General features: G+C 46.1%; 1 protein-coding gene and 1 long non-coding RNA gene across 6 annotated transcripts in view; one reads left to right on the plus strand and one right to left on the minus strand.

The window, feature by feature from the left end:
• Positions 1 to 2592: 2592 nt before the first annotated feature.
• On the minus strand, positions 2593 to 7026 carry SPRY2 (sprouty RTK signaling antagonist 2). Its single transcript, XM_059903075.1, has 2 exons — positions 6685 to 7026; positions 2593 to 3779 (listed from the first exon to the last, which is right to left on the minus strand). Exon 2 carries the CDS (start codon positions 3726 to 3728, stop codon positions 2778 to 2780), a length of 951 nt encoding a protein of 316 aa, XP_059759058.1. The 5' UTR covers positions 3729 to 3779; positions 6685 to 7026; the 3' UTR covers positions 2593 to 2777.
• A 1826-nt stretch (positions 7027 to 8852) lies between these two features.
• The window catches only part of LOC132352528 (uncharacterized), a 307835-nt gene continuing 303217 nt past the window's right edge, over positions 8853 to 13470 (plus strand). Inside the window, exons 1-2 of one of the 5 annotated variants that reach the window (XR_009498763.1) lie at positions 8853 to 9255; positions 9707 to 9756. This is a non-coding gene — a long non-coding RNA (uncharacterized LOC132352528). Of the gene's footprint in view, positions 9424 to 9706; positions 9757 to 13470 lie in introns of all 5 variants that reach the window. The other 4 variants (XR_009498761.1, XR_009498759.1, XR_009498760.1 and 1 more) reach the window with 4 other exon arrangements.

A 13470-nucleotide genomic window follows, 5' to 3' on the forward strand; every position in this document is an offset into this window, starting at 1 on the left:
TTACCTCAGTGAGATGACCTGGAACATTTAAAATCTCTTTAAACACACTGAAGAGTGAGCACCATCTGTTTTCAATCTGTTTAGATATAAACATTTTTTATATTCTGAAAATGAATTCTATACTGGTTTATAGACAAACTCAACATTTAATAGGTTAGTTAGAAGCTTCTTGAGGAATCCAATTTTCCTTATTTATCTTTAAATAATTTTGATTGGGACTTCATATACACTTACACCAAGTCCTCTTCTAAATTCAGCTGGTTTATCACTATGTTCTACATTCAAACTCGTGAATTATGCTTTACAATGGATTCCATTAAAAAAAAAAAAGCTAAATTAGAAAGCAATATCTAGGTCAGTAGTTCTCAAACCGTACATAATCACTAGTGGAATGATTAAAAATGCAAATCCCTAGGCCACATGATCAGAGATTGATTCCATAACCATGGAAAGAGGTCTTTATTCTACATCTTCAATAAACACCCAATTGCATCTGATTTAATTTGTCTATGTAACTCTTTGAAAGCTGCTCATGTGGTTTAAAAAAAAAAAAAAGGACTCACAATTTCTATACCAAAAAATTTCTCAGTGCATATGGCAGTTTCTGATACACATTCAGAAACTTAGTCAAAATTTTTGTGCTTTACAAATCCTGAAAACTATATGATGAATAAGAAACCCTGTCCTATTGTTTTTTCAATATTCTAATTCCTCTTAGACCATAATGGTTAGATATGAGTATTAGAATTGCAACATTCAGTATCCCAGAGTTGAAACTTAAGAGTAAATAATTTCTAAATTAATTTACCCTTGTGTTTTTTTTTTTTTTTTTGGAGAAAGCTTAGAGGAATCTGAAGGTCCTTATAGCAATGTCTTGGTTTAGGAGGCTATATGGTTTCTTGAAAGCCAATTTCAAAAAACAAAACAGAAGACAGCCTGTACTAAGACCTCTTAACCTAAGAAAAGGAGCCTTAGAACAGGAAACGAGAGATTAAACAATAATGTCAGGTAAATCATTTCCTAGACTTCCGGTGATTCTTGGCAGCAAAAGGTTGTGCTTTTGGAAAAAAAAAAATCAGCCATAAAGTGACTAATTAATCAAGTGACTTATTACAAGTAAGAAAACCCAATATTTGTCAAGATGGGCTTTTAGCAGCTTGCTGTGTGTTTGCGTCCAAAAGATAACCGCAAACACTGACTTTTTTGCCATACTGCATCTTTTCTCAGTGTAAAATTTAACAATTTTCTGGATAATTTGATTAAATAAATACAACAGGGCCTCTCAAGGTGGCCTGCTTGTGCTTGAATTATTAGGCCAATACAGGATGAAATTTCATGATACCCAGTGCCTGAACCAAAACAAGTTATGTTTTCCATGTCTTTTCTAACATAAGGAACTTGGTATCATGGTGATAAACTTAAGAGTCTAAAACCAAAGAGACTAGAAAAGACAGAGCCATGATCTGCTAAGTCAAGAAAACATTTTTGCCTCAATTATAAGCTTTGATCTGTGTATACTGCATGCCTGACACACAGAGGACAGTCAATAAATATTTGTTGACATGAACTCATTTCTCTGGTCTTGAATTAGCCTTATGACATTCATTCTCAATATTGTATATAAAGACAAAGTCTAATGGTTCATCTTTTAGGGAAGTCTCCTGAATGAATAAGTTAAGACTTTTTTTTTTAAACCTGCAAAACAAAGGCTAGTCTGCAAATCAGTAAAACAACAGGAGCCAAAAATGAGCCCTCATATGATTAATACTATTAAGTGAGTCAGGTGCTCAGCTATTTCTCTCCTGACGGCTAGTTATCTCTGAAAATCACCAAATCTCCACTCTACTTTAAAGCAGCAACCATAAGATAATCTCATAGACAAGTGAAACAATTCCACTGAAATGCTATCCTTGACATAAAATGGTTTTCTTTTTCACTTCAAAAAACAAAAGAAAAGGTAAAATAAGACAATCCAGCTCAGTTTAATTTCAAACGTTAATATATTTTCTATTTTATATTGAACATATGCATCTGTAACCCCTCATTTGCAGCAACTATCCCATCCTCATAAAAGGGGCAAAATTTGTAAGATGCCTCTTAAAATAAATATTCTTCTTTATAAAATAATAAAACTTCAAATAAATATTCTTTACACTAAACAATATGTTGAAAAAATTAGAAAATAAAGGTAGAATTTTACTGTAACTGTACAATATACATGAAGTCCAAAGGGAAATCAGAGTCTTACAATAAAGGCTTTCTGTAAGGCAAAATACAATCTAAAAACATACTGATTGATTCACATTCTTCCGAATGTACAACATATTAGTATAATATTTTGTGACTGTGCCACATAGTATGGCACAACTTGTTTTTCACAGTTGCAAATATTATTGTATATACAAAAATATAGCACATTATCTCTGGAGAAAACAATGGGGAAAAAAAAAGTCATTTGCTAATTTACAAATTTTGCAAGTACTATTCACAAACAAAAACTTTGCCTAGGAGTGTCTGTTGCTTTCGCTTATGCAACATGTAGGTTGCCAAGATCTGCATCACATACTCTGAGCTCCATTAGCTGAATTCTGACACGCGTATCAGTTAAAATGGCACATGGACAAAAAGCATTTCACTGCAAACAGCAAAGGATATCCCAACCCTCTATCAACAGTGCCAAGATTTCTAACTGTTTAGTTGGTTGCATATGTGTGTGTTAAAAAAAAAAAAAAAAAAGGGAACAATCCTTATCACAGCAATATTCCTGATTAACGATGCTATGTTGGTTTTTCAAAGTTCCTGGGTGGGACAGTGGGAACTTTGCAGCAGACTGTGTTTGAATTTTTACAACGGCATCCAGGCCTGTTCACCCGGTCATAACACCCCTGGCACAATTTAAGGCAACCCTTGGCGGGAAGGTAACACCATAAACAAGGCAAAAAGAGGGACATGACGCCCATGGCCGACCACCGTGCACAACAGTGAGACTGGCTGCAGGAACACGGGCTGTCAGCACAGTTGTCCTCGTCATCATTGGAACAGTGATAGAAGAGGCCTTTCACACAGCACACGCACGTCCCGTAGTCGATCACGTTCTGGGCCGAGCAAAGGCACTGCTCGTGGCAGATCCAGTCCGATGGCAGAGGCCTTGGGTAGGTGCACTCCTTACATTTGCACTTGCCGCAGTCCTCACACCTGTAGGCGTGCAGCCCCAAATCCTCCTTGCTCAGCGGCTTAAGCTCACCTGGCTGGAGCTCTGATTTGGGCTGCACCCGGATTATCCCATCAGCAACAGGCCCCGAGGAGAAGGATGATCCCAAGAGCCTCTGTTCAGAGGAAATGCTGCTGGTACTTGTCCTAGTACTGCTGCGAGACCCCGAGCTGACTGTGCTGATGGACCTGGACAGAGTGGCCCTCGCAGAAGAAGCGTGGGCCTGTGAGTGCTGGGGCCTGGGGGGCTGGCGGTGCTCAGGCAGACCGTGGAGCCTCTCGTGTTTGTGCTGAGCGGAGGGGCGAGGTGCAGGCTTGAGCCCAGGTCTGGGGACCACAGTAGGTCCCTCTGTGTACTCATTGGTGTTTCGGATGGCTCTGATCTGATCCAGAGACAGCACGTGTACCTGCTGGGCGAGGGCGTCTCTGGGGTCGGGCTCCCCACGCTGCCTGCCGCCGTCACGGGGTGCCTGCAGCAAGGGCTGCGATCCGCTGCCACTCTGAGCTCTGGCCTCCATCAGGTCTTGGAAGTGTGCTCACCCCAGCAGGCTTAGAACACATCTGAATTCCTGCGGAAACCAAGAGGAAGGAGACGGTTTACACCCCAGGATACTTCCCACTCTCCACCCCCTTGAGTTAACTCTTCACTCCCCACTTCCGCTAGAGAAACAGGCTTTGAAGCGGAGTTGCTGTGGAGGGTATTCGGACAGCCATCTGATCCACGCCTGTACCAAAAAGTAAAAATTATGGCTGTGTATCAACAATTCTTTAATCCTGTGATGTGTGGTGACACCAAGCTGATCTTTGTTTCAGTCGCGTAAGTAACAATTCCTTACTCAAATAAGCATAAAATCTGCAAGGTTCAGGTTCCATGTAAAAACACTGTGGGAAAGTAGTGTTGGAATATAACATTGATACTGACATTTTCAAAAGTTGAATACCTTTTCAGATTCTGAAAGAGGTTTAAACTTATCATGGTCATTTTTGCCTTAAACATCAATAAATACAGCCTAGACATTCTTGGTTCTTACTTTAAGTCTGCTTTTACATCAAATACCTCGAACTATTCTGTAACTTTATAAAACCCCATAGGATGAACCTGACATGCAAAAAAAGTAAATATCCCCCCCCCCGGAATAGTTATACATTTTTATACAACAATCATGCATTATCATTAACTACACAGTAGCACAAAGTTACAGAATTAAAAACACACCAATTCAAATCCTGTCAGGTGCCAGGACTACAATAAAGCAAACTTACACCAGGAGCAACAAAAAGACAGGAACTTATTTTCAACTTCCCAACAACTTGAGAATCACATATTGTACAACCCGAGAGCCTAGGAGAACATTTTAAATTCTGCCAAAATCTTAACTACTTTGCCCATTTCCAAAAACCTAATAATTGAGAACATAAACTGGCGGTAACAGGAAGTGTTTTAAAAATTCAAGTGTCACATCTCAAATCTATCATCCTGACAAGTAACCGCTTAAATTGCCACCTCTGTAAAATTTCAAAACTACCACCCCCTTTGCCAATCAAGTCTACAATGACTAAAAACGCGCAAAAGTGGACTTTCATCCCGTCTGGCTTTTTAGAAAAGAGACACAGGCAGGTGACACACGCCTTCCAATTCGGAAAAAGGCAGAGCTGGAGACCGGATCTCAGGTCCAACAGAGAGGCAGACGAGATCGCGCTGCTCTTTCTTTGCTTTCACTCCGTTTATCGGCTCTATCTGCGCACCGACACCGTCCCCAGCAGGTGGGACACACAGTCCTGAGCCCCGAGGGACCTTTTTCCGGGAGGACTGACGCAGCCCAGAAGCCAAGCTGGCCCCCCTGCGCACAATTCCGAGACGGACAGACAGGCGGGGGGCGCGGGCGCCTCGGAAGGGGACGTGCCCTGAAACGCTAGAGCGCGCATCCCCCTCTCTTCCTTCCCAGATAGAATCTCCCCCACCCCAGAGAACTGCCTCCCAGCTCCAAGAGGGAGTCACTCCACCCTTAGGCGGAGGTCACACCGCCCATCGCAGCACGTTCCGGCCAAGGCCCTCGAACACGGGGCACTGGTTTCCAGCCCCGACGCCGCGAGGAAGAAAGTCCTGCCTTAGACATAGAGCCGGGACTTCGAGGTCTAACCCATGCACACCGGGCGACTCCACCCTGCGCTGACCGAAGGGGCATTGCCTGCAATCTGCAAACGCCTATATATTAATAAAAATATCTATCTATATACATGTATATATTCCTTAAAATCAAATAAAAAAATGCTTTTAAAAGAAAGAACATTTTCCAGGGTCCCACGCCGGGCGTGCAAGACCCAGATCCCTAAGCTGGAAACTTTCCGCGCAGATTTGCTTGCAGTGCAAAGTTAGCATCTTCGCGGGGAAGGAGGTTTACTAGAGTGATTTCTGCTTATCCCTGGCCTCCTTCGCAGCACCCCTCCTTCCGCTCCCTCGCCCCCCCCCCGCGCCCCCCGCTTTGAAAGCGCTTTGAAACCCCCATTAAGAACAGTGTGTGATCAGACTAAGGATTAGGGGGAAAGGACTTCAGCACAAGCAAGGGTGGGGCAAACCGACACAGAAACCGCTTTGTAAAAACGCACAAGATTCCGAATTAAGAAACAGCAGCAGCAACAAAAAAGTGGATCAGCCCATCAAAGGAAAAGGGGGAAAAAAAACAAACAAACCCTAGCCTCTTTTGCCACCTATTTTCAGGTAATGGAAAACGATCGCGACCGCTTGATGACCTTCTTCCTGTGCTGGGTCGGCCCAATCTTCTAAAAATAAAAAAAAGCATGACCCAAGCCGACCAAGGCGAACGGAAAAAAGAGAAAGCTGCACTTCCGAACCGCAGAGACGCGGCGCCAGGCAGGGCGACGCTCCCACCCGGCTCCGTGCTCGCCTGTGTTCACACCGAGCAGAGGCGGGGGCTCCCTCCACCCGGCACCCTGTCCTTTTTTCACCCGCGAGGTCTAGCTGCCCCCGCGAGGCGAGCGACCCACGCTCCCTCGCTAACCCCGGCGCCCCTGCCTCGGGACAGCCTCTCTCAGGACGTGCCTTCCCCGGAGAGGAACAGGTTAGCAATGCGAGCGCCTGCAACGGCGACCTGGAAAACACAAAGTGTTTTCCCTCCCTCTCCCGCTCTCAGCGCCCAACTCGCGGCCAGTGCACCGCCGGGACCCGACTCGCCGCGAGCCGTCCGCCACCCCAACCCCCCAGAGCGCGGGCGCGTGGGGTCGGGGACACTGCACCCGGCGCGCACTGCAGCCCCCGCCGAGGCAGACCGAGCCCGAGGCGAGGCAGACCCGCGGGCAGCTCCCGGGTTCCCCACGGAAAACCTGCGGGGTTAGAGAAAGGGAGGCCGGAGGAGAGACGGACCCCACTCCCGGTCCGGCTGCACCTACTCCATGTTGCCCACAACGCGCCGGCCACGGAGCCAGGAGGGGAAGAGCCAGTCAAACGCGCCTCACCGTGATCGCGGCTTTGCACCAACCCCTCTCCGTTGGATTCTCTTCTTCCTGCGATGTGCAAATAAATCCAGCCCCGATGCAAACTTTTTCCCCTCTTGCTTCTAAACTCTGCTTCAGTCTAACTTCCGAGCAATCGGCTGGACGAGAAAAGGAGAGGAAAATCCGGAGCCAAGCCCCCAGGCGATGAACACTCTGGAGATCGGGGCTGGAGGCGACCCCCTTTCTAAAAGCGCACGCGGAGTATTTCCTCTTTTTTCTCAATGAACTGGAGGCCAAAGCGCCAACGGCGAGTCTCCTTTCTTGGCAGATGAGCGAATGAGAAAAGAAAACGGCCTTACAGAGAACCTAAAGCCAGATGGCCAAGTCGCGCGGCCGCGGCCGCGTCCGAGCGGAGGCGGCGCGGGGGCGCGGGGCGGCAGGGCTGCGGGCCGGGCGGGCGCGGGGGCCTGGGCGCTGCGCGCTCCGCCGGCCCCTCTCCTCCGCTCGCGCTGCGGCGCGCAGCTCTCGGCGGTGCAGACTGGGCGTTGTGGAGGCGCGGCGGCGAGGCCGAGGCGGGGGCGGTGGGTGCGAAGGAGGAGGAGAAGGAGGAGGAGGAGGAGGAGGAGGAGGAGGAGGAGGGTCTGGGGCCCGGACGGGGGGGCTCGCCGTTGGCTTGCGCCCTCGCCTTTCCGGAGGAGGCAGGGAGCTCTGCGGCGGCCGCGGCAGCAGTAAATGGCGTCATGTGGATCCGAGGCGGAACAGAGCAGTTGTTGTCCCAGAGGATATATCGCATCCGGTCCCAGCTCATTGGCTCCGCGGGGCTACATTCACTCACACTCCAGCGCCCGCCAGCGCTCCGAGCCGCAGGAGGCATTCAAAAGGGCAACTGCGCCGCCCCGCGCGTCCCTAGGCTGGTCCTGCCGCCCGGGCGCCGTCACGCGGGGTGCCCGCGGGGCCGGGCTGGGCACGGCGGGGTCAGTTTATCTAGTTTCAAGGAAACACTGACCTTAAGTTTTCCCCAGGGGCCATGAGGAAGAGCCTTAGCTCGGCTGGCTTAGGGAACTTTCTCCCCGCCACTAGGAAAAGGGAATGAACATTTCAAACTAATCCGGGCCAGGCAGTGTTAGCATTAAAAACAAGTTGCAGGTTTTGAGACTTCATTCGGAATCCATTGCAAGCCAACCTCTCCCCTTTTCTGTTCCCCCTCGAGGGGGCGACGGGGAGAGAAGAAGGGGGAGGGGAAGGGGAGCGGGAAGTGAGGTGGGAGGGCTATTGGTTTATTCTTTGTCTACTGGATTAACCCGATTATACACCAGGCACCAGCACAAACCGCCTCTCCTACCTCGGAGCTGCGTACGAGAGGAACGGAATGCAGATTCGAGTTTCAAGTGACTTCTGCTCTTGCCGGGATTTGCTTTTGATTGTGTCGATGTGTAGTTTTTCGGTTTAATATTAGATTTTATTTTTAAAGGGGCAGTCAGCTACAGATGGAGGCTGTCTGAATATCTTTCTTACTGTTTTGTTTGACACAACAGCGGAAGGAAACTCTACAATACAGGCCTTTTTTAAAATTAGTTAATGCAGTCATACACACATAAACGATTACTAAGGGCGACATCACGGGCTTCTGAAACGGGAGGGGGCACGCTGTTTCACTGCAGATGTCCTCCTCCACTTAACCAAAAGAGTCACCCTTCATTTCCGACTCTCCTTGTCACGTAGAACCTTTCCCAAGAAGATCCTATTGTCCATTTTGAAGGTGGTCTGTGTTTTCCCACTTTAAAAAAATATGTATACGTATATAAAGATAGAAAATGCATACATATGCACGGCTCTAACTGCCGTTCATTTACTAAGAAACGTGCTTGCACGTGGGAGCACCGGTGGGAAAGTAACACCCCTCACAACACACTCCTAATATTGGATTCTAATGATTTACAGAATGGTTTTACTTTACAGGGAAGTACGGTCAAAACTCCCGAAGAGCACCTGCGATCTCGCCGTGCTGGGGTTAGAGTTCTTGAAACAGTGCTAGGAAAACGTGGTGCTAGATTTCCCGGGTCCGGCTCCAGCCCACATCCGTTCACAGCTACCCTGGCACTCGTTGCCTTCTTCCGAGCTCTCGTCCTGGAACGTCCCCGGACCGTTCCCGGCCGCGCCGCGCTCTCGCCCTGCCTTCTCCATGTTTCTCTAGGGCTCTCTCTCCTCGCCCGAGGTTTGGACCCAGAGGTGGCAGGGGAAGTGGCATGCGTTATTTCCGGGCGCTGGCCTACGTCCCCCCACCCCTCGGGTGAGGGTGGACCGGGCTACGTCCGCCTGCTCCACGGCGTCCCCGGGCCTGAGGACACGGGACGACTGGGCCCCCCCGCCCCCAGCTCTGGCCGCTCGCCCGACGCCCGAGTCCTTTCAGCCTCCGGGTGAACTCAAGCGCCGCTGCGCTCACGGCCCGTCGGGCCACCAGGGGGCGCCCGCCCGCCCGGCGCGGGGCTGAGGCTGCTCTCTTTCCCGGGACTCAACGAAGGCAGGCGGAGGTGCCTTCCAAAATGCACCTTGGGCCGACTGGTTCACAATGAATAAAAAGACATTTATTATGTAAGTGCAACAGCAGGTGGCTTTCCCTACCCTCTTCTCGGAGATGAGGTACCAGGTGCAGAGGAACCCCGGCTTTTACCGAGGGGACGGACTTGGGGGCCAAAGCCAGGGTGTGCAAGGCTGGTGGGAACGCGCTGCCTGAATATGGCCAAGTCTCCGGCAGAACAGGTGAAAGAAACGCCTTCTCTTCGCTTCCTCAAACCCCTGCACCCTATGGCTGCTTCTTAGGAGACACTTGTGCCCAGGCTGTGCTCCCAGCGCTGCAGGAACTCTGTGAAAACACGTTGTTCTGGTTCAAAGTATAAAATGGAATTTAAATTAGAAGCCTCCGGCTGCTGAGAGTACCTTCCATTTTTACTGAATCAATAGAGAAGAATCTAGGAATTTATACTTATCTTTCATGAGCTAGAAGGAATCCCATGTAATCTAGCTCTTCCTTCTTCCCCATCAGCCTCCTGTTTGCAAGCTGGGAAAACATTTAACCTATAACTTAAGCACAAGGTAAAAACGAGAATCTGTTGGAGTCTTTCTGATTTACTCCTTACTATTTAATTTATTATTTATTATTAGTACTTTTCAGAAGTGGTGTATAAAGCACTGTATTGGGAGCACTGTATTGTGCCTCCAAGTTTACTTAGTTGTCACCCCAAAGAAGAATTATGCTTCTAGGTATGCGTGTGATTGCACACGCAATGAAGTGTTTGGTGCAGCTTATATTGTCATGTGTCCCAAAATTGATTCTCATGTTACATGCCAAAATTATAACTGGGGTTAATTTTGGAAGACACTTTAAAATTTTGAAAGGATGTTATGTAAAACTTCACAATGAAGCCCATTTTCAGACGTGCTGTGGAGGGTTCTAGAGAGGCACCCCTGATGTTTGTCCTGTCCCTGATGTTGAAAAATGCCCAATCCTTGGAAACGCCTGCTACACCAGTACTCACCTCTAAGTTCTCTGGAGGGACCAGGTAACATGCCCGCTTAGTCTGAGCCATTGAACAGGACTGTGTGTTGTCATACTTTTGCGATCTCATCTCTGCCTTCATTTAATTTTCTGTATTCATTTCTTTGGATTTACTTCATTTTATAACTATAATTACCCTCAATTTGTTTTTTTCAAATGAGGCAGTGTATAAACTGACGTGAATTTTGCCTCCCCCAGTCTGTTGGCCTACTGTTTACCAGTAGGTCTGTTGGCCAAGTTAAGTCAGATATTTTCAAGGTTGCACGTAATCATCTAAGCTTCTGATTTATGTCTTAGTAATGCGAGAATGTAGTTTTAAACAACTCTAGTTCCAGTTTCTTTGTGAGATTGACCAAACCACTTGGGCTTACTGGGTTCAGACCCAGGTTTGATAAGCAGAGAGATATCTTGCAGTGATATGATGCGTTTTTGAGACAAAGAAGAATATTGATTATTTGGTTATTTTATTTTATTTTTTTTTAGTTTTATAAACCAAGGTGACTTATATATGTATTCATATTTAAAGATGGCCCAGAATACAACAGCATATACTGCTTCCACGAGTAACAATTTAGTATCCCAATTGCCTTAGTAAACAATTTATGCATGGACTCTTCTGGGAGGGACCTTCCTAAGTTAAAGAAAGGGCTTTGCAATAATGACCTTTTGATTTGACAGCCAGGACTGTAGTCATTTTACTTTTTTGAATTGCTTTGAATCTCCAAATTCTATAGCTGCTACCTTTTGGAGGGAGCTGGGAGTGGCTGCAATAGGAATTCAAAATAGAACACTTGAGTTCTTATCTACATCCCTAGGAGGACTGGGGACAGCTTATCTCTGCATCTGACCTTCTTTGGTGATGTCCTTTTATCCTTAACTAAACTGGGGGAAAGACCTGCAGTTATCCCTGGGTAAGAGAAGTGGTTTGATGAGTTGATCTTAAACTGGAGGCTCTGGTTGGTCGGGTCTTTTTTCAGAGATCTTATATTCAACCTGAATCCACCTGGTGGTTTCTACTGGTTAATCAGTCTTCCTGCTGGCTCCATGCACTTTATTACTACAATTTATGCAAAGTCAGAAATGGACTGAATTTCTGTAACAAGGCAAAATTTCTCTGCAGTCCAACATGATTTTTCTCATTATATTTCCAATATATTTATCCCTTGACCTTACAGTCAAGCTTCTTTCTTTGTAGGATTGATGTGTGCAGAGAAAGTCTAATCAGTGAGACCACAGCATTGTTGCTTTGCCTGTCCCCAAATAGCCCTAGGTTTATTCGTTTTATTCTGTTTGTTTTTAACATTTGATCCCTTTATTTTGGAATCTTTTTAACCCAGATGCTAAAGTGAAAATCATAAATTGAAATGAGTATTTGGATATTACTGGCCAAGCTTAGTAGCAGTAGGAAGATTTTAGCCTCTGAATAAACAGGAAGTTTGGGTTTTAAACTTCCCATTATGTGGACACATGATCAAAAGGGCACAGGAAGTTCATCCTGTTCTCTAAGGAAGATGTAGTCAAACAGATTCCACGACAGCCATTCTGATAATCCAGATGCCAAAAAATCCAGGCTGCCAGCCAGCCCTGAATTAATAATCTCAGTTAACAGGTCAGGTCTAAAAATGTTCAATATGGTAAATGGAATATGGGTGCATGCAGATTCAATTTGTTCTTCCTGTCTTGTTCCTTTGGACAGGAAGTATTTTGAAGTTTCAGTGAATTGTGAATCATTTGAGAATATCGTGGTGTTATATAAACCAGCTTTTCTATACAAACTGTGTATTGGGTGTAACTCTGTGAAAGGCTAAACTGCTCCAAGGATCTGAGGGAGTCTATGTCAGGACTGCCTTGGACTTAGTGGGCTGGAACTGAAATAGAAAGGTTCTTCACCATCTTATTCTTAAAAAAAAAATCACTCTAAACGTTATCCACTCAATAAGTGCTTTCCAATAAATGAATGAAATTAATGAATGTAATTAAAATAAGTAAATATTTTTTGCCTTAATTTTCTTTCATCCTTTTTTTTTATAAATTTATTTATTTATTTTCGACTGTGTTGGGTCTTCGTTGTTGTGTGTGGGCTTTCTCTAGTTGCAGCGAGCAGGGGCTATTCTTCGTTTTGGTGCATGGGTTTCTCACTGCGGTGGCTTCTCTTGTTGCGGAGCACAGACTCTAGGCATGTGGGCTTCAGTAGTTGTGTCACCGGGCTCAGTAGTTGTGGCTCACGGGCTCTAGAGAGCAGGCTCAGTAGTTGTGGCGCACGGGCTTAGTTGCTCCGTGGCATGTGGGATCTTCCTGGACCAGGGCTCGAACCTGTGTTCCCTGCATTGGCAGGCGGATTCTTTTTTTTTTTTTTTTTTTAATTTATTTATCTATTTATGGCTGTGTTGGGTCTTCGTTTCTGTGCGAGGGCTTTCTCCAGTTGCAGTGAGCGGGGGCCACTCTTAATCGCGGTGCGCGGGCCTCTCACTATCGCGGCCTCTCTTGTTGCGGAGCACGGGCTCCAGACGCGCAGGCTCAGTAATTGTGGCTCATGGGCCCAGCTGCTCCGTGGCATGTGGGATCTTCCCAGACCGGGGCTGGAACCCGTGTCCCCTGCATTGGCAGGCAGATTCTCAACCACTGCGCCACCAGGGAAGCCCCAGGCAGGCGGATTCTTAACCACTGCGCCACCAGGGAAGTCCCTTGCCTTAATTTTCTTAAAGCAAAGAGTTTTTGGATTTTTTAATGGCAGAACTTGAGTCATTCCGTTAACCTGGAAATTACTACTGTGTTTTGTGTAATTATTAGGAAGTGACTGAAATAAGTTTGTTCAGACCATGATTTTTAACCCCTGAAATAGTAAATATTATAAAGTTTAAAAAGAAATCTTTATGGAAATTTTATGTGCTTGGAAGAAAATCTGTAGGGAACATCTACTCTCAAACTATATAATAAAGAAATTAACAAACAGGCTGATCATGGGGGGCTAAAGAATAGGTAAAAGAAAACTCATGAATTTTTTACTTAAAAAAGTGCATTTGGCAAAAGCCTAAGTATATTAATAATTAAAAGTACTAATCTGTAGTTTCAAATTAAGAAGTTAGCACTTTGCTAACCTTCAACAATGCATTTTTAAAATAGCTTCAAGAAAGCCACCAAAGAGTGAACCATTTTCGCCTTTCATGTTCTATGTGAAAGTCCCCTTGCAATTTTGAGAAATAGTCTTCACACCCTTTTTACAGTACAGCAACATACTTGCGTTATACCCT

The sequence above is a fragment of the Balaenoptera ricei genome, chromosome 18 (assembly GCF_028023285.1).
Source record: "Balaenoptera ricei isolate mBalRic1 chromosome 18, mBalRic1.hap2, whole genome shotgun sequence".
NCBI lineage: Eukaryota > Metazoa > Chordata > Mammalia > Artiodactyla > Balaenopteridae > Balaenoptera > Balaenoptera ricei.

Coding starts and splice junctions, on each gene's coding strand:
- SPRY2 (XM_059903075.1), bottom strand. CDS start 3,728: ATGGAGGCCAGAGCTCAGAGTGGCAGCGGATCGCAGCCCTTGCTGCAG.